General features: G+C 38.4%; 5 protein-coding genes across 5 annotated transcripts; 2 read left to right on the top strand and 3 right to left on the bottom strand.

Moving 5' to 3' along the window:
- Nucleotides 1-186: 186 nt before the first annotated feature.
- Nucleotides 187-1,887, top strand: LOC145911545 (transmembrane protein 272-like). The gene is made up of 4 exons (XM_082998931.1): nt 187-444; nt 578-634; nt 853-1,062; nt 1,550-1,887. The coding sequence occupies exons 1-4, from the start codon at nt 327-329 to the stop codon at nt 1,726-1,728; spliced, it is 564 nt and encodes a 187-aa protein (XP_082855057.1). The 5' UTR covers nt 187-326; the 3' UTR covers nt 1,729-1,887.
- Nucleotides 1,888-8,259: 6,372 nt separating this feature from the next.
- Nucleotides 8,260-10,442, bottom strand: LOC145911266 (transmembrane protein 272-like). The gene is made up of 4 exons (XM_082998553.1): nt 10,041-10,442; nt 9,818-9,877; nt 9,538-9,753; nt 8,260-8,942 (listed from the first exon to the last, which is right to left on the bottom strand). The coding sequence occupies exons 1-4, from the start codon at nt 10,288-10,290 to the stop codon at nt 8,761-8,763; spliced, it is 708 nt and encodes a 235-aa protein (XP_082854679.1). The 5' UTR covers nt 10,291-10,442; the 3' UTR covers nt 8,260-8,760.
- A 1,344-nt stretch (nt 10,443-11,786) lies between these two features.
- LOC145911062 (high mobility group protein B1-like) lies at nt 11,787-13,107 on the bottom strand. The gene is made up of 4 exons (XM_082998303.1): nt 12,914-13,107; nt 12,647-12,798; nt 12,347-12,521; nt 11,787-12,284 (listed from the first exon to the last, which is right to left on the bottom strand). The coding sequence occupies exons 1-4, from the start codon at nt 13,061-13,063 to the stop codon at nt 12,162-12,164; spliced, it is 600 nt and encodes a 199-aa protein (XP_082854429.1). The 5' UTR covers nt 13,064-13,107; the 3' UTR covers nt 11,787-12,161.
- Nucleotides 13,108-14,882: 1,775 nt separating this feature from the next.
- Nucleotides 14,883-19,504, bottom strand: LOC145911747 (bifunctional purine biosynthesis protein ATIC-like). The gene is made up of 17 exons (XM_082999174.1): nt 19,379-19,504; nt 19,162-19,288; nt 18,959-19,102; nt 18,681-18,769; nt 18,445-18,596; nt 18,055-18,211; nt 17,693-17,818; nt 17,496-17,603; nt 17,237-17,322; nt 17,043-17,132; nt 16,828-16,956; nt 16,654-16,746; nt 16,261-16,334; nt 15,918-16,026; nt 15,538-15,597; nt 15,380-15,475; nt 14,883-15,227 (listed from the first exon to the last, which is right to left on the bottom strand). Exons 1-17 carry the CDS (start codon nt 19,401-19,403, stop codon nt 15,108-15,110), a joined length of 1,785 nt encoding a protein of 594 aa, XP_082855300.1. The 5' UTR covers nt 19,404-19,504; the 3' UTR covers nt 14,883-15,107.
- A 906-nt stretch (nt 19,505-20,410) lies between these two features.
- On the top strand, nt 20,411-25,615 carry LOC145911748 (SH2 domain-containing protein 4B-like). The gene is made up of 11 exons (XM_082999176.1): nt 20,411-20,708; nt 20,858-20,918; nt 21,503-21,611; nt 21,820-22,060; nt 22,181-22,454; nt 22,697-22,759; nt 22,935-23,133; nt 23,461-23,567; nt 24,610-24,715; nt 25,003-25,120; nt 25,193-25,615. The coding sequence occupies exons 1-11, from the start codon at nt 20,604-20,606 to the stop codon at nt 25,292-25,294; spliced, it is 1,485 nt and encodes a 494-aa protein (XP_082855302.1). The 5' UTR covers nt 20,411-20,603; the 3' UTR covers nt 25,295-25,615.
- Nucleotides 25,616-25,668: the final 53 nt, after the last annotated feature.

The raw sequence follows: 25,668 nt of genomic DNA, 5'->3' as shown, positions 1-25,668 counted from the left end.
TTGTCATAACATCATCAACTATTGTCATATCGCGATATCGTGGTTTTTAGCAAAACTTGGAATCACATGGGTGATAAAGGATAGCACTTGGCTTGGGTAAATTTTAGTAGGGCGAGTTAAACAACACGAGTCAGTTTAGCGTGAATAATTTGCTTGCACTATTTCAGTGAGGTTTTCCTATTCGCCCATTATTTCTTGTTTTGACATTTGCAATTGATAAAAGGATTTTATAGTTCGAAAAATGTATCTCAAAGAACAGAAACTAATTCACGGTTTTTATATTTTTTAGGATTTATTAGATTTAAGAATTGAAGTTGCAGTGAAAAATGGCCGAGGGAGACCCCCAATGCAGATCTTTTACAGCTGGACTTAAGCACGCTCGTCACACCGCCCAAGGGCCCTTGGATTATATGCAGAATGTCAATCAGGTTCTTAACCGCCGACGTAAGTAATCAAATATAAATTAAAGTAATCTTTATAGGTTATATACGTAATAAGTTACAGGGGTTTTTACAAAAATTAGCAACATTATCTTTACCCAAAACAAGCTAAAAGGAAAATTTGTTTGTTCTCATAGGTTGTTCGTTTGCATTCTTCGTTGTGATAGGACTCCCAATTTCAGCACTCATATCAGGTATTCCAAACATTATAAACTTTCCTCGGTGCAGTAAAACGAGTCAAGCAATTTGTCGTAAAAAAACATACGAGTTCAATTATTGGACAGAGATTTACCTGTCAGTTTAGACACACCAATGCTTACACAAATATTATATGTCTAAATTTCCAATATTCCCTGCGCCACACAAACAACCATTTTTTTTTTTCAACTTCACTTTGAATTCATCATTACAGGTGTCGTCAACTTGAACCGATGCCCGGCCGAACCAATGGTCGAGGTTTGGATGATTGTGGTCGGGGCTGTTCCACTTCTTATGATGATGCTTGGTGTGATTCAAGCCATTCTGTATTTTAAAGGTCATGATTCGGATGGCAGGGGAAGTCCCGTGATAACAATTCTGAACCTCATCGGAATTCTGTTTCTTTATGCTTGGCTTATTGCCGGTATGTTCAAATGTTATGTGCAATGGGAATTAATGTTTGAATGTTGATACTTAAAAATAATATAGGATGATTTGGGATAGGGCAGTCCCATATGGTCAGAAAATCAGTTTGTATGTAGTGTATACGGTTGAGACAACACTTTCAGTTTATATAATAATCTTTTGAGGGACAATCATTCCCAACTTTGAACAAAATTTTATGAAAACGGCGGCGTCGCACAACTGTCCCCATAACCCTAATGCTTGTCGTAACCCAAACCCTCCCACTTACTGCGATCATACGACAGACGGTGATCCCTGTGAGAAAATCACTTTCACATGGGTGCATGACACGATCACTCTTACGGTTTTATCGTCACTAATGTCATTTTCATTTATTCATGTTTGTTGTTCGTGTTTGCATTTTTTTCAGCAAAATACAATTTTATTTAAACCAATATCATTCCAAAGTTATTTAGAATGACAAAACTTGGTGCTTATCTTTTCAGGGAGTGTGTGGGTGTTCAGAATATGGAAGCCTACCATGATCGGAAGTAACAGCAACTACTGCGACGGAAACTACTGGTATGCCTTCGCATTGGTGTTATTGGGCTACATTATCACTGCCGTTGTCGGTGTTTACTGTGCGTACATTGGACTCAGCAGAAAGCCGGATTACCTGAAGTAACTGTCTGCTACAGTGCTTGCAACATATTCCTCAACACGCAGATGAACTTACTTTTATTCCAAACTAAACTGAACACTCAGATGTTTTCTTTCTAAAATTCTTGTGCTTATTTTTTAAAATCCGCTTTTACCTTCACAAACCTATTTTCAGTCAGTAATTTTCAGTAAAAAATAAAATTGATCGTTGTTGTGGGAAGCGAACATTCGTAAAGTCTATAGTGAGACGAAAAAATTTATTTTAACACCGACGTTGCAGTACAGGAAATGCACTCTAATATTCTCCTAAATCTTATCTAACATCCAGTGATGTCTACTACTCAGATAAAGACGCCCTGAGCATTGCTAAATTTTCTAATCATGTATCAATAAATTCCGAATCTCTTGATATTCGCCACCTAAAAGGATGCCCTTTTCAATGACAGATTTTATTTGATAACTTTAGTGGTATTGCAAGCCAGTGGCAGTAAGCGCAAAAAACTGCATAGTACCTAACAGACATAGATAAGCTGTTGCGTCGGTTACATAAGTTACGAGAGTCTTTATTGTAGCTAACGTTTCGGTCCACCTTCCGGCGAGACTTCCTCAGGGTATAAATTTATGTGAAATTTACTACGCCTGGCAGCAAGAATAGCGGAGTAAAAAAGCAGAAAGGTATAAAGAAGTTTTTGCTGATCACTGTGAGAACACATTAACCACGTACGTACTGAAAAGGTGTTGCTGTGCGTCACTTATGGTTACGAAAACTCCCACACCTTCTTGTTCATATAACTTCCCTCTGTTCTTACATCATACTGAGTGGAATAACAAACGATAATTACTTCCGGATGCTGAAAAAAAGTTTTTAGTCCATTTTCATTTCAATTTGTTGTCAATAAGCAGGTATAATCTGTAAAGCATTATACGCAACATTCGAAAGCAGTGCAAACAAATAGCAGGAGATGGTTTTACACATACCATGTGCTTAAGTGTTGAGAATGGTATTAAACACATTTCGGTGTTGATAAATGAAGCTAAAGCATTTCAACACGTTAATTAACTTTTCAATTTTTTGAGATTTATTTTTATTGATTGCATTTATTTGAGGAAATCAGAACAACTGACAATTTATCGAGTGTGGTCTTTGCTTATTAGGCGTGACCGCAGTGTCTATCATTTCTTGAGGACAGTTTGTTAACGTGACAAGTGATAAGGTGCGTTCCATCAACAAATATTGGCACACATGACAAAGGATGATATAAACCTGGAGAGCGTATAAGTATCATATTTATAGGCGGATTCGTGTCCGGTAAATGTATCGTTTCATGGTCCTTTGCCCAAGTAGTGCAAAGCGATCAGATTTCAGTTTTTCGTAGAGTACAAATAAAGTAAATCGTTCGTTCCCAAGAACACTGGAAATAGCTAAAGTTTCAGGCACAACTGCATGTTTTGCTATTGGTGAAAAAAGCATCAAAATGCAACAATCAATCCAGTACGATGGTTTTAGCAACGGTTTAAGACTCGCGCTACGCGACGCTGAGGGGCCGTTGGATTACATGCAAAGAGTGAAGCAAGTTTTCAACCATAAAATTAAAATAAATTAACTAGATTAATTTGAATGAGAAATCGTCTTGCACGTAGCTAAATAAATGCAGAGTTCGGAACTTGCCACACAAAAAGTAGAAGTTCTTCTGGAAAACATCATTTAATATTCATTGTTCTGTTACAGGGGCGGTCTCTCTGGACAAATGCCCGGCCGAGCCTATGGTTGAAATATGGATGCTCGTGGCCGGAGCTGTTGCAACTATGTTGCTATTGCTGGGCCTTTTTGAGGCTGTGCGTTTTTGGAAAGGCCATGACCCTGACGGCAGGGGAAGTCCCATAATAACAATTTTTAACCTCTTTGCGATTATATTCTTATGCGGATGGCTTGTTGTCGGTATGTATAAGGCCACTATTAGAAGTATATATCAATGTAATATTCTAAAATTTAAACAGAATGGAAAATAATTTTTATACACGTCTATACTTACATACGTATTTTTATTGGGCAATAGAAGAATCACGCAAATTGGTTTATTTATAATTTATAGGGAGTGTTTGGGTGTTCAGCATATGGCAGCCAAGCTCTGAAATAAAGTCTGTGGACTACTGCGACAGGAATTACTACTTTGCTTTTGCGCTGGTGATTTTTGGATACTTTATCACAGTTGGATTGGTCATCTATTGCGTGTATGTGGCCAGCAGCCAATTGTCAGAATCTTAGGAAACTTTCAGCTTGTTTGAAAAACTACAAAGACTCGGTGATTTCGTTTTTTATGCAAACTATTGGACAGAGCACTGTTTTTCACTCCTCTTTTAGGAAATACAAGTTTAAAAATATTAAAAGACGATAGTGGATACATTATCATAGAATGTGCAGCTTTCGTTTGTAAAGTAAGTGACAAAAACACCAAAACTTTGTGCTTTTTTCATGTAAGACAACAACAACAACAAATATTACAAAAAGGTCGCAATTTATTTAACAAACAATCTTTAGCTCTACCTAACGACCATTGTTTTTGTTGACATGTTATTGCATTTGTTAGTTTGTTTGTTAGTGTACAGTTTTGTGGAAAGTATTTATTATTCTTGACAAGTTAATTGTCTAAGAGTTTATAGTGGCATTTACAACAATGCTTCATTTTGATGAAACAAACCCGCAGAACTGACGTAACACAGATGACAAGATTTGTTCCTAGGTAACCACAAAAGCCTTTACAATTCTTTACTATCAAAAAACGTAAATCGCTTAAAGTGTTACGAAGCATATAAACACATTAAGCAGCATAATTTTAATCTGTGCTGGGTGTTCTCTGTGGTTGCGTCACAACCCACCAACATGAAACGGCTTCAGTCTTTTCCAAATATTAGCACACTTCAAAATACTGTTTGTCAGGGGCAAAACGCGAACAATGACTTTAGTTTAAGCACGTTGGTTTTTTGTAAAATCAGTTTGTTGCATATATAACTTACTCGGCGCTGTATAAAGCTGCATCTAAACCAGGGCTGCACAACCTGCGGCCGTGTATGCTAATTCATGCGGTCGTACATATGTTTTATAATGCATTTGTTTTGACGGCAGTGCATTGTAAAAAACGTTTTGGCCTGGATTTCTGGCTTGTGAAATGTGTCAGTCTTTGTTATAAAACAGAATAAGATAATATATTTTTAGGTAAGGAAAATTGTTAAATATAGCATTTCATTACATTTTTGGGCATAACCAAATGCGAAATCATCAGTCTGGGCTCACTGGCGGCCGTTAGTGAATTAAGTCTGTGCGATGCGGCCGGCTTTAATAAAAAGACTGTGCGCCCCTGATCTAAACAATGCAACAGACACTTTCCCTGGCAGTGTATGCCCGGTTGCAATAGTAATACACAGTTGCACGAAGTGTGATTAAAAAAATAATTAAACAAATATACACCGTTGTTTGACACAGTGTTATGTTGCTTAACATTAATTGCAAAGAAATGAAAACGCCACCCGATTTGCAGACTTTGAAATATTGAGATTCGAGGTGATTTAGAAACAGAACAATGAAGTCAAACTTTAAACTAAACACAACAATTCCAAGCGCTCTTTGAAAAATATTTTAGTCCAAAACTCTATCATGCAGAGGAGAAATGAAAAAAAACAGGTAAACTTTCGAAGGACAAAGGTGGACCTTCTTGGCAACGGTTGGTTTCATTACACAACACCACTGTGAGAGCTCAATTAAATATTAACAAACTTGTTGAGTGATTACGTATATCGATTTGTGTTGGGTAAAGTGGGTTAGGTTGCAAACATTTAACGTTGACGGACCAAGATCTAAAGTGCTTTGAGATACTCCTTTTATATAAAAACAACGTAAGGTTGGAAAAATTAATTCAGAAGCAGATAGTTGGTCAATCAATGACGCAGTGTTGCCAGATGGGCGTGTTGTCTTAGGTGTTTGCGCTTTTTTGTTGCACCTTGACTTGTGTCCTGCTCGTGTTCACAGTTTTAGTTTTCCGTTTAAATGTTTTTTTTGTGAGATGAGTGCAGCCAACCATAGGCATGAAATCACCATTGCTGTATGTGTAAACTTCATTAACATTGGGCGCATTTGAGCGTATTGTTTTTGCAGAATTTGGCGCTTTTGGGCGTGTTGAAACAAAAAATTTGGCGCATTTTGTGAAAAAAATCTGGCAACACTTTGACAGGCTGCAGGATGTCTCAATCAAATATTGAAGCAAAACCCAGCGTTTCAGATTGTAACGAAGATGGGCTCAATTACTGTCTGAGACGGGCAGTGCATAGTGCCGAAGGGACCGTGGACTGTTTGCATCAAGTTAAATTAGTTTTCTACCGTCGTCGTAAGTCCTTCAATTAAATCACAGGTTTTCGATTATATGTTAGCAATTAAGTTTTGTTTTTAAACAACCATACAGTAATAACAGTGATAAAAACGACAGCTAATAAGGTGATCATCAAAATGAACAACTTTATATTTAGGTTGGTTTATGGGAGTTTATTGTGCCTTCATCGGAGTGTTTTTGTCGGTGCTAATAACAGGTAGGCTAAGTAGCCTTGTAACGTTGTGATGTAAGCATGCAACACCATCAGTAAATTGATAAACATGTTCGAAAACCAAATAGTCCCGTAGTATAGTAGCGGGAACCGCACGGATTTTTATTGATGAAGAATAATTACTTGAATTTTACGATTAACGCAGCCAAATAGTGAAACAAACATATTTTTTTTGTGTCGCTTCAATTTGCCTACCCCAACCTTCCCACCACACACACAAAGAGAGACCCCCACAAAAAAACACAACAATTCCTTTTTACAGAAAAAGCGTTCCAACTGCCACAACATTTTTTATTGTGTATTCCATCGTCAGGAGCTGCCTCTTTAAATGATTGCCCAGCCGAGCCCATGGTGGAAGTCTGGATGGTGGTAACGGGAGCGGTTGGAACTCTTTCACTGTTTTTGGGGCTGTTCGAATCGAGTCGTTATCTCAAAAGACAGACTCCCGATGGAAGAGCAAGTCCCGTTATGGCATTCGTCAATCTTATTAGTTCTTTATTTTTGTTTGCTTGGCAAGTTGCCGGTGAGTGTTATAGCAAGCGGTTTGCTGATGATAGCATCAATAATAAGCGGTTGGCTGGTGATTAAAATCCTTGTGGTGAGAAGGCTTATATTCGTCAAAGTTTTTGTCATGCCACTTTTTCGTACCTTCCATTTGAGTGAGGACCTGACGCTGTCCATTTCGCGAAATATCACTTATTTTCCCAAATTAAACCAGACTTAATCTGTTTAAAAGCAACAGTTTTGTTGTGTGCGCTATTTTTCATATTATGTTTGCAAGCCACTTTTCAACCTTCCAAAGTTGGTTTAGCGCACTGTTTCTTAACCTTTTTTTGGATCACGAACACCTAAAGCATTCTTTGAAAAGCCATGGACTCCTTTGCAAGAAACACATTGCAAATGTCGAAAAATTAAAATTCGTGGATAGCGAAACCTTATGGACAGAGGAAAATACGTGGATTTTCGGCATAATTTTATTTCATTTCATGGACCCCTTAATGCATCTTCTCGGACCTTTTGGGGGTTCATGGACCCCAGGTTAAGAACCCCTGGTTTAGCGTATGCCGGATATATAATTAATCGGCAAACGATTTACATCAGTTGTATGTTATAGGAACCATTTGGGTTGTCAGTGCATGGAAACCTGGCTCCGACAAATCAGCTGCTGATTATTGTAATGGAAACTACTATTACGCTTTCGGTATGATAATTGCCCTCTATATATTTTTGCTTCTTTTTCTTTTATATAGCATTTACATTGCTTTTGTTGGAGTGCCAGAATAACACCATAATGTGGGCGACTTTATCCAAAGTAACAAATGAATAAACCCACAGAAAATTAGCACCGTTGTAATTACCCCCACTTCTTTCGTTCTTTCCATCGTAAGTTATTGAATGCATCTTTATTCCATTAAAAATAAATCTTCCGAAACGAAATTTTCTACGTTAAATTTAATTTGAATGCTCTATAGTTTCAGACAAATATCTGCAAAATAGGCAACGTGTAAGCTGGTATAAAAAGTTAAAGATGATTTATTGAATAATCAAAACAACGTGTTTTATTGTAACCAGGGTTACCATCGACACGAACAAGAAGTAAGCTGCTTTTCGATATGCCTACGTATCGGATTTGTGTCAAAACTCGCTCTAATTTAGATGATATTACGTACTTCCAAAAAAATTTAAAACTTGAACAAACTTTTCATTTCCCAAAACATCTGATAATTAAAGATGACCTACCTTCAGTTTAAACCACGGACAAGACAAACATCAATATGAAATTTGACCACTGTTTTGTGGTACAACATGAAATATACCACTTGCTGTGCACATGCATATAATATTATGATGGATGAGTACAATGGATATTGAAGTGGGTGCAGCATCCCCAAAACGGCACTCATATAAACCAAAAGGTATCTGTGGCAAATTACATTAACCTGACATGCAACATGTCAAAAAGGCACATCACACAAAAATATATTTATAGGTCTTACAGAAGACATTGCAGTAGTCCACAGTGAAGAAGTCATACTGCACATATATATTTTAGGTGGGTGAGCATTGAAAAGAACTTTGCAGTTAGTTGAAAGGGTTTGACACAATGGTAAGCCAGTGTTGGTTACTGAAAATCAACCAGTAACGGTAGAAAAAAAACAGGCATCACGACTAAACACACAACGACATTAGTTCAACAAAAGGCTGTTGCTAGAGATATGGGAGCTTGATATATTGATAAAACAAACAAGTTCAAGTGTATATAGCTTTGAGTAACTGAGATTAAACTTTGCCATGGGAGTCTGCCATGTACATAATGAAATTAAAATCGTATATACAAGCAAGTAATTTAAAAGAACCTGTGCCACAAAACAACATGTCATCTGAAACCTTGCGAGACAAAAGAGCATGAGGAGTATAGACACAAGGAGAGTAAGCCTTAGAAAGTAAACGACATAAATTAGTTTTAGTCATCTGAACTGCTGCTCCCAGCACACATGGCAATGCAACAGGAGCAACAACAAATCAGTGCAATGAACACATACACTGTGGTTAAAATTCCAAATGCAAAATAATAGGTGGTTGGATCACAATAAAGAAGCGATGGATTGTTTTCTGGACGGTAGTATCTGTATACCCAAACATTACCTATAACAGAAGAAAAATTTCATTTTGTGTCACAAATAGTAAATGGATACATGCAGACATTAATGGCACTACCCATACATACATAATATTTCATATAGAAGTGCAAAATTGACGTTATACACCGAATCAAAAAGTTTACGTACTAGTACATATTGCTACAGCTGAAACTGAGGAAATAGAACTCAACACCATCTGGAAATCACGGAGGAAACCAAGCTGACATTACATTTCCACTTTTGGAATTGAAAAATAGTTTTTGTCAAACAGTTTATACTCTCGAAAATGTAAGCAAACACTTCAAATCAACACAAAACTTTCATACCTGCTATTAAACGATATTGATGTCTATGCATACCAAAACTTGCATTTTCATAATACAGCAAAAACTGTACATCACAGATGTCCAAAACCTAACCACTGGAAACTAAAGCATTCTTGTAGATTTGTACTGGTATATATGGATAATAGAAACATAAACTATTTATAGAATCTACTTGCTGATACACTGTATCTTGCAAACGCAACACTGTATCTTGCATCTCTTATTACTCTCTGTCCATTGTAACCAAATATTCAAACATAAAATACCACTTACCAGCAAAAAACCAAGCACAGTTAAAGCACCCAAGCAATCCATTGCAAGAGTTGTATGCACGACCTCCTTCATCTTGCTCTTGGGGCTCATTTTTACACTTGGCCTTAATTCTCTTCAAAATGGAAAATACTTGCATGAGACCAGAAACAGCTCCTCCAACAATCAACCATATTGGAATGAGAGGTTCCATGGGACAATTCTTAATGTTAATGGCACCTGAAAACAAATGTATCCATAAAAATTGTACAAAGGATAGCTCAACTTCCTAATACCAACTTACCAACGACTATCATTGCAACAGGGATTGCCAGCAACAATCCAATAACGATCGTAAAACCAACTGCGATGCAATAAAATTGTTAAGATCAGAACTTAAATACTGTGCAAGTAGGAAACTTACTGCATCTATAAAGCCTAAACTTTTAAAGGGAACTAGTAAATGAACTAATTAATTTTATACCCCCCTAAGCATTTACTACCAAAAATATTTTATCATATCTTACTTGTGCTAAACAAAATTATGCAAACATTTTTCAGAAAATCGCCCCTTCCACTAGCATTCCTCCTTGCTTCCTGTATTTCTCCATATAAAGCCTCATAGGTTGGGGGTGGGGCTTCGTTTTGTGTATCACCATAAGAAGGTGGTGGTGGTCCACTTTCCAAAGTGCCTTCATTTGCAGAATATGGTGGAGCAGGTGCTTCCTCTGCGTTTTCCATACTTCCATAATGATGCTTTTCTGTGATTTCACTCATTATAGTTTACTACTATGGGATAGACCTACTGATTTTCTGCAAACAATATCCCACAACAACAAAAACCCTGGTTTTTACATTGCAAACAAAGCACCAATAGCACATTCACTATTGAACATTATTGCTACAGTTCAGACGTCAGTCTTGGATCGTTTTAATATAAAACACGCAGCACATAGCTGACATATCTGTAGGTTTTGTATGAATGACTACTTGAAAAATGCGGAACCAAACTGCAGCCAAAAATTTTTACACTTTAATCAGCTGCGTAAACGATATTATTTACGGTTAGCCTGTTTGGTGAACAGTTGTCATGAAAGCCGTGCCCACTGCAGAAAAACGAAAAATGCCCATGGCCAGTCGTTGCTGAAGCATAACGGTGCGAATAACATTAAAGTGAATCTGATAATTAATAAATTTTGTATACGAAAGACAATTACCCTCCATAACCCTGTGTTTCAAATATAAGAGTCACTAAAGTTTTTTTGTTTTTTTAAGCCGGTAAAAGTTACTGAAGTAAAGACAGGTTATCTTACAGGGGTGCATGTACCGCCTCCAGGGAAAGTAACATGTGATGAAATCACCAACATATGGGCGCCTCTGACTCGGTAATGTCTGAGGTTTTATCGGTGTCCATTCTATTTTATTGTTTTGTTACTATAGTTTATTTACGTTGTAACGCAAAACAAACATGATTTGACTTTTAAGTTTACGAGTGTTCGTGCTCTCGTTCACCCTTTCCTTTCCCCCAGACTGGTACGAGCCCTGGTGCAACGCACCGGATCTTTCGTGGGCATGGTGACTCGGCGAGCTTTTAGTATATAATTTCAACAAAAATACATCGGAGTCTGCACACCAAAAAAGGGGAAATCGAATTGGAATAGTCTTTTCTCATTTGGAACAGAGACCTGCATTTCCTAAGACCGACCCTCGACCCAAGTATAGGTACCTTTGATGTAACTTGCCCATACATATTATTCGGGCGACAATATTCAACGAAAATAATGTAAGGCGATGTAGCTTGTCGATTACCTCTTTGCTTTTGCTTTCGTCATCAGAAACGTATGACAAAAGACTAAGGAAAACCATCAAATAAATTTGCAATACCAAAGGAATGAAAAACACACAATATAAACAAGTGCATAAGGTCGATACAAATAGGTTTCAGAGAAGTTCTCTGCATTGCCGTTGCTATTTCTCTGTCGTTCTGCAAGCAGTCAACGACAGAACAAGTAGTAAACGTCGTGGGCCCTGCAGAGTGAAACACCAATCACAGTTTCAGTTTTTGCTTTCTTTTCTTGAACTATACCTACAGTTACACCCAATTGTAAATATTCGTTTTATTTACGAGAGCAAGTCGGTGTTCAAAAAAACCACTCAAATATCAGAAAAAACTTTAAAGCAATCAAAGTTGTACATTTGGGCAGTGACACAAATGTGGAATTGTTTCACAGGGAAATTTTGCTTTTGTCACTCGCGTTTTGGGGAAGACACAGTAGTATAGCATTTTGTATTGGTTAAGAATCAGACTAGATTACTTTTCGAAGTAGCGGTGGAAAAAACGAACAAAAATCACCGAATGTGCAACAACAACATCGCTTATGTACAACTAACAGCAATGCAAAAGTGGGAACAAAAAAAGAACAAGAATGCTTTCGGGCATAAAAGCCAGTGATCAGCGCAAAGGATCTAACGAAGCGCTTAATTGGTCAAGTAAAAAATATTCACAGCTTTTTTCGATTTTGGCAATTGTCGAAGCGTAAAACTGGTGTCACAATAGGTTTTAAGCCCTTTTTATTTGCAATTACAGCAGGTCGTTTTGGCATTTTTGCATGCGCCAGATCATCGGACACTTGACTAGTGGGAAAGGTTTAATCGCTGTCTGCTTCGCTCTCGCTGCTGCTCTCGGAGGAGGAACTCGGTTTCTCGACCTTCTTCTTCTTACTCACTGGGCCGCTGCCCTTTTCATTTTTTGCGCGATACTTCTCCATTTCCTGCAAGTTAAAGCCAAGTTGAAACCAAATACGTTCAAATACATTTGCTGCGTTAATTTTACCTTGTTGTACTTCTCCTTTTCCTTTTCACCCAGGAGCACGTATTTGCTTTTGATTTCTGCACTGGTCTCCGACCACTTCTTGCCAAGGTCCCGCGCTATGTCACCCACCGTATAAGATGGATTTGCCTGCTTAACTGTTGAACGGCGATCAGCACAAAACAGAAAAAATGCGGATCTGCAAAACAGCGTTAGTTTAAAAGTGTTTTTGCAAAAAGCGTTCTGCACGAGTAGAGAAGGTCGAGTTTCGTTAATATGCAATAAAAGATTAATAATACACAACCCTAATGTAAAATGACTTACTGGGGTCGTTTTGGTGCGTTCGGGTCCTTCTTCTTCTTTTTGCGCTTAGCCTCGCCACCCTGGGGAATGTAGTTCTTCATTTCGTTTTCGTAACGGTGTCTGTCCTTCTCGGCCATGTCGTTAAAGGTGCATTTCTCGTTGTCGTTCATTTCCTAAACGCCACAGGTGGTCGCTTAGGGTGTTTAGATTTATACAGGGACAAGCCATTAAAAAATGTTTTGCTGTTGATTTTATTCATCGGTCATCCGATTAGAAACTGAAACTAACCTTCCATCTTTTGGCGCATTTCCTGGAAAACTCAGCGAAAACAACTTGCTCGTTCGGGTGCTTGTTGCGGTGTTCATCTCTACAAGTTTGCACGAAGAAAGCGTAGCCGGTCATACGGCCGCGAGGCTTGTTTGGATCTTTTTTCGGCATTTTCACAACAATCACTAATTTCCACAAAGTTCGATGATATTTCCTAAATCAAAACAAGAAAAAAACTAATGTAAACGGTATCTAAGTGATACAAAACAACTACAAGAATCGAGAAAAACAAGATATAACCCAAAAACTAAGTCTCCTTTCTCCTCTTCCAAACCGAACTACACCTTTGGGTGGTTTGCATTGCGTACAAAAACAGCTTATACAAGAGCTGCTGATAAAAGTGCTAAAAAAACAAGCTACAAATGTAAGCGCAACCTACAGAACAAAGCTAATTCTCAAATAACGAAGCCCTTAAGGCAAACCTTATGGTGCCCAACCTAGTACAGTGTACGTGCGCAATAATACTAGTCTGTACTGAAGCCCAGACAACGCCGCATGAAGCCAAGCAATGGCCGCTATACAGTTTCCCATTTAAAATGTATGCGAACACCCGTCCTTCTTTAAATTACATTTTCTGCCATATAATGCAAACTAACGACTTTTCGAAAACATCTCAGTAATCCAAAGGAATAACTCTTTCATTTGCCACTAAAATTGTTAAAATTGACTGAAGCACGAAGTAGCTATCGAATTGTAAAGACAGGCGTATTTTCCGCCATTGCCCAAAGCCCGCTGCGTGCTGTCGCAATGGTGAAAGCCTTCAAGCGGGACGCGGCTAGTCTGATGCACTGTAAATAGTGCCTATACTTCAGCATTAACAGGCTAACACCATACCAACCAAGCACAAACCGGTTTGAAATCTTTACCAAACAGTAGCACATAGTAATTGCTACATATTTCATGTTCACACATATCAAAACAACTAGTCTAGGGCTGTCTAAATCTGCTGTAAAAGCTACAAATTACTCACTCGAAACAGCTAAAATAATGACTTCTCCGCGGCGTTTATCAAGTGAAAGAGACGTAACAAACGGGAGAACAGTTGGCGCGCTTCGAACCTGATAGCAGCTTTCTTCGGATTGTGATTCGTTGGCTTCGTGCACGTGCTTGAACAGCGGGAACAGTTCAAATGGTCCAACACTGTTGGATAACTGTTTTGTGCTATTATACCACTTGGCTTGACCCGTTTGCTGATTGCTGGTCAAGCAACGATGCTGACCGAATTTAGATGCTCCATTTTGTTCTTGTTATTTCGCTCTTCTTCATCATGTTTTACTTTTAAATACCAACCATAAAACATAACAAGCAAAACTTCATTGTGGAAGGGTCCAGAACAGGCTTTGCAACGAACAATGCCTGTGACCCAATTAACGGATCAGAGTTGTTTTCAGCTTGCAACGGGCGCTTGTGGAAAGAATTGCGTTCAATTAACTTTTCGCAGTGTAAATTCAAACCTTTCTTCCATAATTACCTGCGGGATTGATGGCCTTTTGTGACAAACGGGGGTAATTATTCACAACAATGCCACAGGTTGAGCAACGCATCAAAATTATGCAAACCATTCTCTGGCAAAAAAATATCAGTTGTTTTTATGTCGCAGACAACTGTTAAGTTAGACAAATGTCAAGTTGTCCATGTTGGTAGCAGTTACGTTTTCATGGAGTTTTGTTAAGTTTCTTTCAAGTAGCGATTATTTTCTGGGTCAGTTTACACTAAAACCGTAAACTAAACTACTTCCCCTGACCCACATACAAATGTCTACCAGGTTGTCCCCTTTTTATTGTCCTAGTCGTAACCAAGCAAGGCGAGGACTGCCGAGTAAGCAAGACTATTAATTGAGTTGATGTAAACAAACTACTAATATGCAAATCATCAAGGTAGTTTCTGCAAAAAGTAAATCTATCAGCCCCTCAATACAAACTTTGCAAGCATATGTACCAGTTTAATATCACAAAACTACAGCATGAATGGAAACATCAAACGCTGAAAAAGTAAGTGGTAGGTAACAATCGTTTGTAACACAATTTCGGCACAGTTAACAATGAAACACAATTGCAAAAAAAGTACTATCGCATCCAACGAATTGCAAATTTTTGTTCAATGAACAAACATTTTTTCTGTTTGCAGTGAAGTCAATATTGCACAGTCCCAATGTTTAGTGGTGAAACAATCTAACGTTGGTATGTACAAGTGTGATGTTGTGTTCGTCGCAAGCTTGGCGAACAACGTCGTCCTGGGCAGATCCAGCAGGACTTGCAACAAACTCAACGCCGCTCTGATAAAATACCGTTAATCAAAGACAGAAACAAACCAGAGTACGAGAGGTATTTAAGTAAAGCAAGCTTGTTTGATGAGTTTTTATACGTCTAACATTGTATGAACAAAACTTGCAACAGAATAAATCTGGCAATTAATATACACCACAACCTGTCTTGCTCTATCTATGTTGTCACGAAAAGGAAAAAATGCGTCGGAACTCATTGAAACTCCATTAAGCTTCGATAACCACTCTGTACGTTGGGTCTGCAAAAACACTTTCACATTAAATACAAATTTGAATTGGAAGATGATTTAAATAAACAAACCTCTGTTAGTTGTTCTGGAGCACCTTCCAAAGATGAGCTCCACACATCTGCGTTCATATCCTAAAGCAGTACAGAAAGTGGTCTTGTTTAAAATGTTACATCCGATAAACAAACGTGACTGGCACCCTGAAACTGATCCTTGGATAAATGTTTGCCCTATTAGATTAGTGTGTAAACTAACCACAATTGTTTACAGATGCTTAACAATTGTTGAAAAGGTCTGCGCTTTAGACGCAAACAACGCATCTGCGCAGAGTAAACCATACAGTTTATCATTTTATAACAATTCGCAAAGAATGTGGACCAAATGACTCAAAAGCAACGGTACAGTATTGTTTTCAATTTTGTTGTTGAATAAAACAAAAAGTTTCCGATTCTACCTTGCCAACCCCACCGTTTACAAACACGTCTATAACGTTTGACATTTCGGAACGTTTTACTCCCTTGCGGAACTTCATCCCCAGTACAGACGGGTGTTGACGAAGCCACCTGGCAACCAAAACAGAAATATGAACATTTTTACTTCCTCGTTTTTTCAGGTGTAGTGTTTAATATGCACTGTATTACACAAAGCCAGATTCCTTTTTTAATGCTACGTCTCTGCGCCTCCCAGCAATTAAATGTCTTTTATCTCAGATGATAAGCACACTGCTTATCAAACACATTTGGTGTGTGCAATCTTATCAAAAGTAGAACAAATGTAAAACATATAATTTTAGATACCAGTTGTTGGCTTTTTCGGCGGCCAGCCGTGTACAGTGGATGCGCGACTGCTGTCCAGCCCCAATTCCAATTACCTTGGAGAAAAAACAAAAGTAGTTTTCCATTGGTTTCATCCTGTCACAGCCACCTACTGTGACAGAGTGATTATTCAAACACAATTTTAATAGCACGAACTTGCTCCCTTCATTAGGTGCCCCAAAATTAAGGCGAGTAGTATCTAGCGAAAGCTCGGGCTATTAAAATCGTTTCAAAAGAAATTAGTCATTCAAACGAAGTGCACCAAATACAATTTTCAAATCTCGCAGTACGCCGGAATCAGAGCAGTCAAGAAATCAGACTGCTGCCGCGTAGGACAGAATACAACATTTAATCACTGTTAATAAAGAAACATACCTGTCCGTCCTTAGCAAAACACACAGAATTTGACTGGGTGTACTTCAATGCAATGCTTGCCACGATCAGATCACGAACAGCGGATTCCGGGAGCTGAAAAGAACAACATTAAAACAGCTGATCGACCATAGTGATAACCTGTAATACCCAAACTGCGATTTTTTTTCTGCTTACATTTTTGTTGCTGGAGACGATGTTTGTAAGTAACGATTTGTCAAGGGCAAGATTGTTGCGTTTCTGTTGCAAATGCACTCCATAGATTGTCCTGGTCTCCATTTCCTCTGGTTCATACTCTGGATCCATCTAAACAAAAAATGGTACCCTTGTCATATGACAATAATATTTCGCTTCAGTCTATTCAGCCTAAACATGATATAGCAATGTTGTACCTGCAGAATGCAATATTTTCCACCTTTTTTCTTTTTTAATATTTGTACTGCTTCGTGTTCATAACCTGGTGCAACAATACCATCAGACACCTGGAAAGTTAGGGACAATTAGCATACAAAGACTACATGTTGTTTATTTTTGTAGTACCACTATATAAAGAAGAACCACTAAATGTTTACATGAGCAAAGTCACCTCTCGTGATATGATTTTTGCTGTTGTTACATCACACATGTCTGAGAGAGCAACAAAATCTCCAAATGATGACATACGGTCTGCACCTAAATTAAAAAAGATTTGTATTTGGATTATGCTAGTTTTATTTTCGCTAGCATTGTTTAAATGCTACTGTTAGAAAATGTGTGCAATTTATGATAACAAAAAAATAAACAAATCTTGAATCTTAAAACAATAACTTTATTTAAAAACCCTGCCAGGTGTTCAATATTCACACCTCTTGCCCTTGCATATGCTACAGCTTGGGGTGTAAGATCATCATAGAGATCATGTACCATACACAACTTTGCTTGATTAGGACAGAGTGCACTGGCAACAGCAGCCCCTTAAACACACATAAAAACTCCCATAAACAATTTGGTTTGGTAACCATAGTGACAGCGATTACAATTTTGTTTTGTGAAATTTACCCACCTGCTGGGCTAACGTGTTTGAAGGAAGCGGCTGATGTTTGTCCAGTAGATAGCCGCAATTCTTTAACAAGCTGCCATGCATTTAGTGCATCACAAAGATTGATAAATCCCGGTGAACCATTCAAAACTTAACACATAAAATAAAACATTTAATGGTTGTTATGCAGGCACATTGATATATTACACCACAGATGTTTAAACATACAAAAGTTCTTGATATTAACTTTAATGGTCTCACTACTGGACTAACCAATGTAATTAGCCTTTTTTGCAATATGTTTTAAAGGCGAATTGTTGTGAAAATTTAAAAGTTGAAATATACACCATAAAACAAGAAAAAGATTTTAACATTTATTTAACAACCTTTAAATGGCAATTCTCCTTGTGTCATAAACACCTGTGCAGGATTTTGATGTGGGTTCATTCCATAACGTAATGGTATTCGACTTGATCCATTTCCAAACCTTTCCCTGATGAAGCCGGATATTACCTCATCATAGTGTGCAGTATGGCTAAATGCCTATAAAAACACGATTTAGTGCCAGTTGCTCCTTGACAAAATATTCATTTGGCACAGCAACCATTTTCCCCAAAAAAACATTTCTTAATTATGGTATTCTGTAAAAAAGATTTTCAAATCAGATTATCAGTGATGGAACACAACCTGGATCACCCTGACATAATACCAAGGTCATTAGTCCATTTGGAACTTATTACTACAACCAAAGAGTTTGAAGTTCCTTGTAAACTTACTTTTAAAGCTAGCTTTTGTCTAGTCTCCAAACTGGTTTCACATGTAGTTGATGATTCAAGTTCTGATGCAACCTTGTCATAATCATTAGGATCGCAGATCACTGTCACCAATGCATGGTTTTTGGCAGCAGCTCGCAATAAAGTGACACCACCTGGTTGAAAAGCAAGAAATTTTCTGCATAGGCAAGAAATCCCAAAAGCATTTTTTGGGCATTGAACTTTGCAAAATCAGTTACCGATGTCAATTTGTTCCACTGCATTTTCCATGGTAATGCCCTCCTTTTTTACTGCATCTTCGAAAGGATATAAATTACACACAACAATTCTGCAAAACAATGGAATTGACTCAAAATTAAACAAAAAATATAATTGGGTAATGGTTATCCTTATTGTGTTTAAAAACTTTCTTTGTGTATGTACAAACATCTAATTAAACTCTTCTAGCAACAGGTTATCTGTATAAAAACTGGAGTAGTCCAAGAAATCAGTGTTACAACTAAACATGTGGTGTTACTGAATATGTTTGTAATCTTGTTCTTTCAAGTCAGCTTCGTCATTTGAGGATTTTGTTGCTAGGATACCACCATGAACTGCAGGATGAAGGGTTTTCACTCTGCCTCCAAGCATTTCTGGTGCTCCAGTCACATCGCTTACATCTCTTAAGTGCAGAATACAATTAAAAACAAATAAAGACAAAAATCCTACAAAAAAGCTTACCTAACTTCTAGTCCAGATTCTCTTATTTTCTGGGCAGTGCCTCCAGATGCAATAATACTTACACCAAGATTCTGCAGTCTTTTAGCAAATGTCTCAAGTCCAATTTTGTTTGAAACACTAAATATTGCTGTTAAAAAAGTTTAAACGTAAATGGAAGTTCCGCGTACAAAACATTGTCCGTAATCCAATGGAAACGTACAACAAATGATATACATACCCATAAGATTTGTTTTTAGACCCATTCTTTGTGTGTTCTGCTACAAGTTCCTGAAATAAGACTATCTTGACCACCTCAGAAGATGGTTTACAATATAAACAGTGAAACGCACGTGCGCAGTGTTTCCCAAAATAAGCCAACCAAAATAAGTTGTTTTGAGTTTAGTAACGTTTTGCTTCGTTTGCTTCTTAACCTTTTTCAAAAAAAAAACAATTCTCGTAAAAGCAGAACATAACATTTTTTAATAATTGTGTTAAAAATTACTTTCGGGTGAACCCCGGGCAAAAATAATGCACAGTGAAAATATGTAAGAGAAAGCACTTTTATGCTCAATAAGTTTATTACATATTACTCTATTAGCACAGTTAGGTATTTTGGAGATGATGTGATAGCAAACTTGTCATCTTTTGCGCGTTTCATTTATTTGCGGATAATCAACGCACCACACAACATTGAAAACGTAAAAACTAGACGTGACGTCATACATTAATGAGAAACAGCCCACAACTATCAGTACGTATAGGGTGCAAATATGATACCCAACCTTTCTGTGGAAAAGTAGTTAATTATTAACTGCGTGATTCAAAGGAGCTGACAGTCTGAAATCTGTCATTTCTGTTAACATTTAGGTCGGCGCGCCGGATTAATTGCAGAAAGGTTGCTGTAATGACGCATTAAGATCAACTTTACAATTTGCGTAACGTTTCTAAATCACCGTGAGACAAATTTGGTATTGAAGGTTAGGTATAAAAAAATAGTCGGTCCGAAGCAGTTTGCAATTGAGTTCGTTGAATGTCTCGAGCATATTATTGTAGGCAATGTCAACGCGCCAGGGGTAAATTTTAAGTAGTAAAGAACAATAGTTGTGCAACGACTTTTAAATTGGGCTTATCATTGTGATGGGGTGCATTGGTCGTTGCCAACAAGTTTTTGCAAGCTTTATAGCACATTTCCGTTTTACATTTGCCTTACTACATTATAGTAAAGCCAAGCGCTTTTATGTGACAATTGCTTTTTAAATTCTTAGGGATATTACAGAATCTACAGCGCTTAAAACAACCCACAGCCCAAGGAAAGTAAACAACAGCTTTGTTTCTTGGGGTTGATAAAATAACTGAAGTGCATCGAAGCAGAACACTAAAGTGTGAGCAGTGCTAGTGTTGTTTTACTGTGACCGTTTACTTGGAGTTGTTTCCTGGACCGACGAGTGAACGGCAAAAGCAAAATGTTGCAGCAAATACTTAAGGACATGTACGTCGACCCCGAAATATTGGCGGAACTGGGCGAGGAACAAAAGGAGATGCTGTTTTACAAAATGCGACAGGAGCAGGTTGGCTATGTAGTTTTTACCGAGTTTACAGTACGCTGTTTCATTGGTTAAGTTAAAATTTTATCACAAAAGATCGGAATTGTTACAGAAATGGTCTATAATGGTTGAACGTTGCTTGTTATATTGTACAAAACGTTGCTATTTCGCAGATTCGGCGATACAACTCTTTCAACAAGAAACATCAAATCCCATCGTCTACAAACATGGTTGGTAAGTAAAGTGTGGAAAAGAAATTGCCAAGGCCGAATTGTTTAAACACAACGCAGCAATTTCAAATATATAGTTCACAAGAGTAAGCAATTTTGACAAATGCAGGTCGATCGGTGCATTCAACGTGTGTGAACTGTTCTTTGACATGCGTCTATCTCAACAATAGTCAAGTATTTGTCCGGATCTCTTGAAAAAGGCGATTCGACGCTCATTGTTAAACGCCCGACGCAAACCAAACAGTTTTAATTTACTCTATGAATCTGAAGAACAGAAACTAGTTGCTCACACGAACATTGTCAAAATAATTTACGAGCAAAAGGTGTGTAGCGAAACTAATAAACGCTTTATTTGTGTCTAATTACCGCACGACACTCACATTTTTCCATTGTTGCAATCAATATTTTCCTGATAGTGTGGTCCTGTATTCTGAACCAAGCAAGCAATAAAATTTTCACAATCCAAAATGCCTTGCTATACTAAAAATTGTTTTAGACTATTTACTCTAAGCATAAAAGGACAGCTTTCATTTCGTCATGTTTATGAACCTATACTGTATGCCTTTCTAACTAAATGACTGACTTCAGGTAGAAAAACTGTCCGCATTCTGGAAGATCGCAACGGTGACCCGTGGACGTGGATTTTTGGTGAAGGAAAAGGAGAAATAACTGCCGAAGAAAAATGGAGAAGGACAAGGTTTGAACTAATGTATGCTGTCGTTATTTTAATTTGTGCAGCAACGCAACGAAATCATATCAAGGGGGATTTTTTTGTCGTCACAAAAGTGAGATTTTAGGTTATATGCGCTATAATGACTGTAAAATTCTGTGCTCCAACCATCCCTTCCAGTAGAACCCTACGTGCCCATTCAGCACTTAATCCAAATTACCCATTATTTCGGCAGAGAGCGAAAGGAGCGCGAAGTCATCGAGGCAGTCATGCGGGAAGAAGAGAACCAGGTTGCTAAGCAACGAAACAGGGCGGCTCACAGTAACAATGGAAATGGTGCGAAATCGCGCCTGGGACAAACCAACAACACAAAGATTAAAAAAGTCCAGCAGGAAAACAAGCCACCCGCTGTTAGACCGAAGTCGCCCAACGTGTTGAGGAAGTTTATATCTTCTCCAGTGGTACGACGAAAAGACGTAAGTTGTTAGGGCGTTTTATGAATTAAAAAATCCGTTGATACTTCGATTTTGGCGATAACTGCCTTAAAATCGGCACTTTTGCATTCTGCAACTTAAAAATCGCCTTCCAATGTACAGAGAAAAGTCAAAATTGAAACTGACGGTTCGCCAAGATCAGGTAGACGTTCGCCCATAGAAGTACATCCCATGATTGCCGACCAAATGCCGGCCGAGATCAAGGTTCCAAATCGTCACACGACCGCTTCTCCTGCCACAACACTGTCTGTCACGATGCCCGCGACAATCCAAAATGTCACCCCAACATCCCAAAAGGTTACACCAGTCGAGGAATATCCAAAAACGAATCCTGCAGCGTCAGAACCACGACACGAGGAGGAGGATTTGTATGAAGGTAGATTATTGACGTCACCCCAAGTAAAAAGGTGTTCGCGTAAAACATTGCCGGAATGCATAAACTTTATCGTATATCAACATATCCTGCGCCCTGTGGCGCTATAATGTTGAATTTTATGGTACGGATCAACCCAGGCAATGGGCCTATACGTATGGCTCGACACATACCTCGTCCTGTAAGGACGTAATCGTAAATCTTCATTATTATTTGTTTAACGTTCATTGCTGTCCTTTGTGCAGACCTTGGATCGATGACGACCAACGAACCCGAAATTGTTTCGAACGACGAATGGAAAAAGCAATGTAAGAACACGAAGCAGTTTTTCCTCCTCAATTTTCTGCGGAAAGCGATTGTTCTTTCTTCCTAACGCAACGTTATGTTTTACTTGCTTGCCATTAAATTTGTGTTGAATGGTAAATAGAACTGAACCGGCCACCCTAAGAAAATAGAAGTTGTTCCTATCTCATCCTTTAACAGTGAGAAGATTTAAAGAGGAAGATGCGAAGAGAAGTTTGAGAGCAAGGAGTGCGAGTAAAGAGTACAAGAGGCAGTCGATTCTGGCATCCGACCCACATAAACTATTGGAGATTCGGAGACTGTCTCAATACGAGCAAATCGTTCCGAAAAACTCAAAGCCCCCTCTTCCACCCAAGCCAAAGAAAGTGCCCGACAAGAAGTACGTGTGGTGTGGAAGAAAATATATTTGACATATCAGTAATGCTTACGCTTTATGAAAGATTGGTTTATTTTGTCCAAAAATTCAGCAATTTTCTGGCGCGCATTCGTAACAGCCAGGTTGCATATTTCGTGCCCTTTAAGGACACTGATACAGAACGTGGCGTGGTTTCGTATGTGTAACTCAAGTTCTCTTTATCTCGCAGAGCAAACACCGGTAGTTCGTTCCTTCTATGTTGGTTTAGTCTTGACTTCAATAGTGTAAATCAATAATGTCAACCTTTAGTTCTGATCTCCAATGGTGATCTTGATGTTTGTCGTTTTACAGACCCGCCACAGCGCCAAAGCCGAAAAACCGCCAGGAAATCGTCGACTGGTTTGCTTCGTCTCAAGAGGGCGCCTGGCATGGTGACGTCACACCATCGTGGTTTCACGGTACGTAATTTTGTCTGTGCGTTGGAGTTAACCCAAGTTAACAGTTTGGCTTGTGCCTGAAAACTTTTGGGTGTATAACTGTAAAACTGTTGCAAGAGTTATTTTTACCCTGATACCCCCCTTTCCTAAAGTGTTTGGTACAGGAAGAGACTGTGCATGATAAAAACTTGACAGAAATCTATTTTCGGCGACGGTGTTTGTGGTGTATTGGGGGTTATTTGCGATCAACCAGACGCAGTTCCACGCGACAACAGCGACAGGGGTGCAAATATTTTCCATGCGGCAGAACAACCAACAACATCAACAGTCATATCGCGGTTAGCAACCCGAGTTACAGGGGATGGCATTGTTTGCGATCCGTCGTACATTCACGTAGGCATGAAGACACGTTAACGGTCGGTTGAGTCAAGAACACAACCACGTGACGTCACTCTGCGTCGTAAAATTTATTGTTAAGTACCACCAGTGTATGCGTTGGTAATTCTGTGAATCGCGTCCAATCTGCCATTTTTGGTGAATAGGTCGTGTACGTTAGCATGATTGGGTTATTTTTAGTCATAGGGCGATTCTTTTGACGAATTAGCGCTGTTCATCTTTGCAACATTTACCTTTAAATTAAATCAAATCAAATCATGTTTATTTTGCGAAAAAAGCAACTACAATTTACCAATTTTCAAGCTTGTTTAATTTACAACAAATTCAAACAAAAACAAACAAAATAACCCATGTAACTGCTACGAAAATCATTTTACAGACGTTTCGATTGCAACTATGAATCATTCTCAATGTGAAATCAAACAAAGCAGAAACTGCAAATCAACAAGAAAATAATCTGTAACCTTTATATCCAAGGCGCCTGTTTTCTGCTGTTTGTTTCACGCAGATACTTCCCCAGCAGTTAATCATTTCTCAAACCAACACTACAAAACATCACGTGGGCGTATCATTAAACACACATCACCTGATAAGGGTGTGTGATGAAGCTGGTGTCAACAAAACTATGACGTAAATCATCAAGTTTTTACCGTTTGTTCATTCACAGGAATCATCAACAGACAGGAAGCTGAGCAGCTGTTGTTGGACTGTCCGATTGGCGATTACTTGGTACGGGTCAGTGACAAGATATGGGGATATGCCTTGTCGTATCGGTGAGTTAGCGCGCTTTGCTGGCAAATTGTTGTTATCGTGTTGACAGTCTGTTTTATCCCATTTCGTCGGTTCAAGAAAATACAAAGGCTTTGCCATTTACAAACAACAAGTTAACACAAACTAACGACATTTTTAGTTTTTTAACAACGAAAGTTTAAAGGCATTTTTTGTTTTTTTTTACCTACATAAAGAATATTTTTTCTCAAAGTTTATATTGTTTTACTTAACCGTTGGATTTTCCTACTTCGTTGTACATGAAAGTAAGCGTGTATGGCGTTCTTTACAGGGAGAGCAACAGAGCGAAACATTTCCTAATTGACGCCTCCAAACCACAGTGCTTCCATTTCTTTGGCATCGATCAAATTCGCCACGAGACCCTAAACGAGCTGCTTAACTATCACCAGGTAACAGGCGGTTCTAAACTTTCACACAAACGTGTAGAATGTTTCGTAAGCGGTTGGAATGTTGTGTTTTAGGTGGAACCAATCACCTACAACGGAGAAATACTCAAAAATCCTGTTGGCCAAAAAGATCCATCGAAACCGGATTACAACGACCTGTGTATTACGAAGCTTTGATGGACCAGAATGCAGACATACAAAACTAAAGGGACAATATATTTATTATCGGCCCTGTGGCTATCGCCGTCCCAATGTTTAACAAGTTTAAGAAAGTGTAATTTTTCCGTTTCCTTCTACCAAAACCTATAAACGGCGTTAGCTCAGCAATTGTGGCAGCAGTTTCGTTGCCAAACCAATGGTTCCTCTGCAGCAGTTGTTTTTCGTGTTCTTTCAGATTTTTTGTGCACTTTTTTTTGCCGCATTTTTGTCAGCATTTGTCGCTTTGGCACACTCAAGCCATATACCGCATACCTAACAGCTACAAACTGAATAAACGTTCCGATGATGTCGCAGAATCTCCCCAACAAATGTAGACGACAGGAAGTCACTAG

Source organism: Ascidia mentula, chromosome 8 (genome assembly GCF_947561715.1).
Source record: "Ascidia mentula chromosome 8, kaAscMent1.1, whole genome shotgun sequence".
Lineage (NCBI taxonomy): Eukaryota > Metazoa > Chordata > Ascidiacea > Phlebobranchia > Ascidiidae > Ascidia > Ascidia mentula.
The sequence above is the reverse complement of the archived record's forward strand: the minus strand, read 5'-3'. Positions and strand labels throughout refer to the sequence as shown.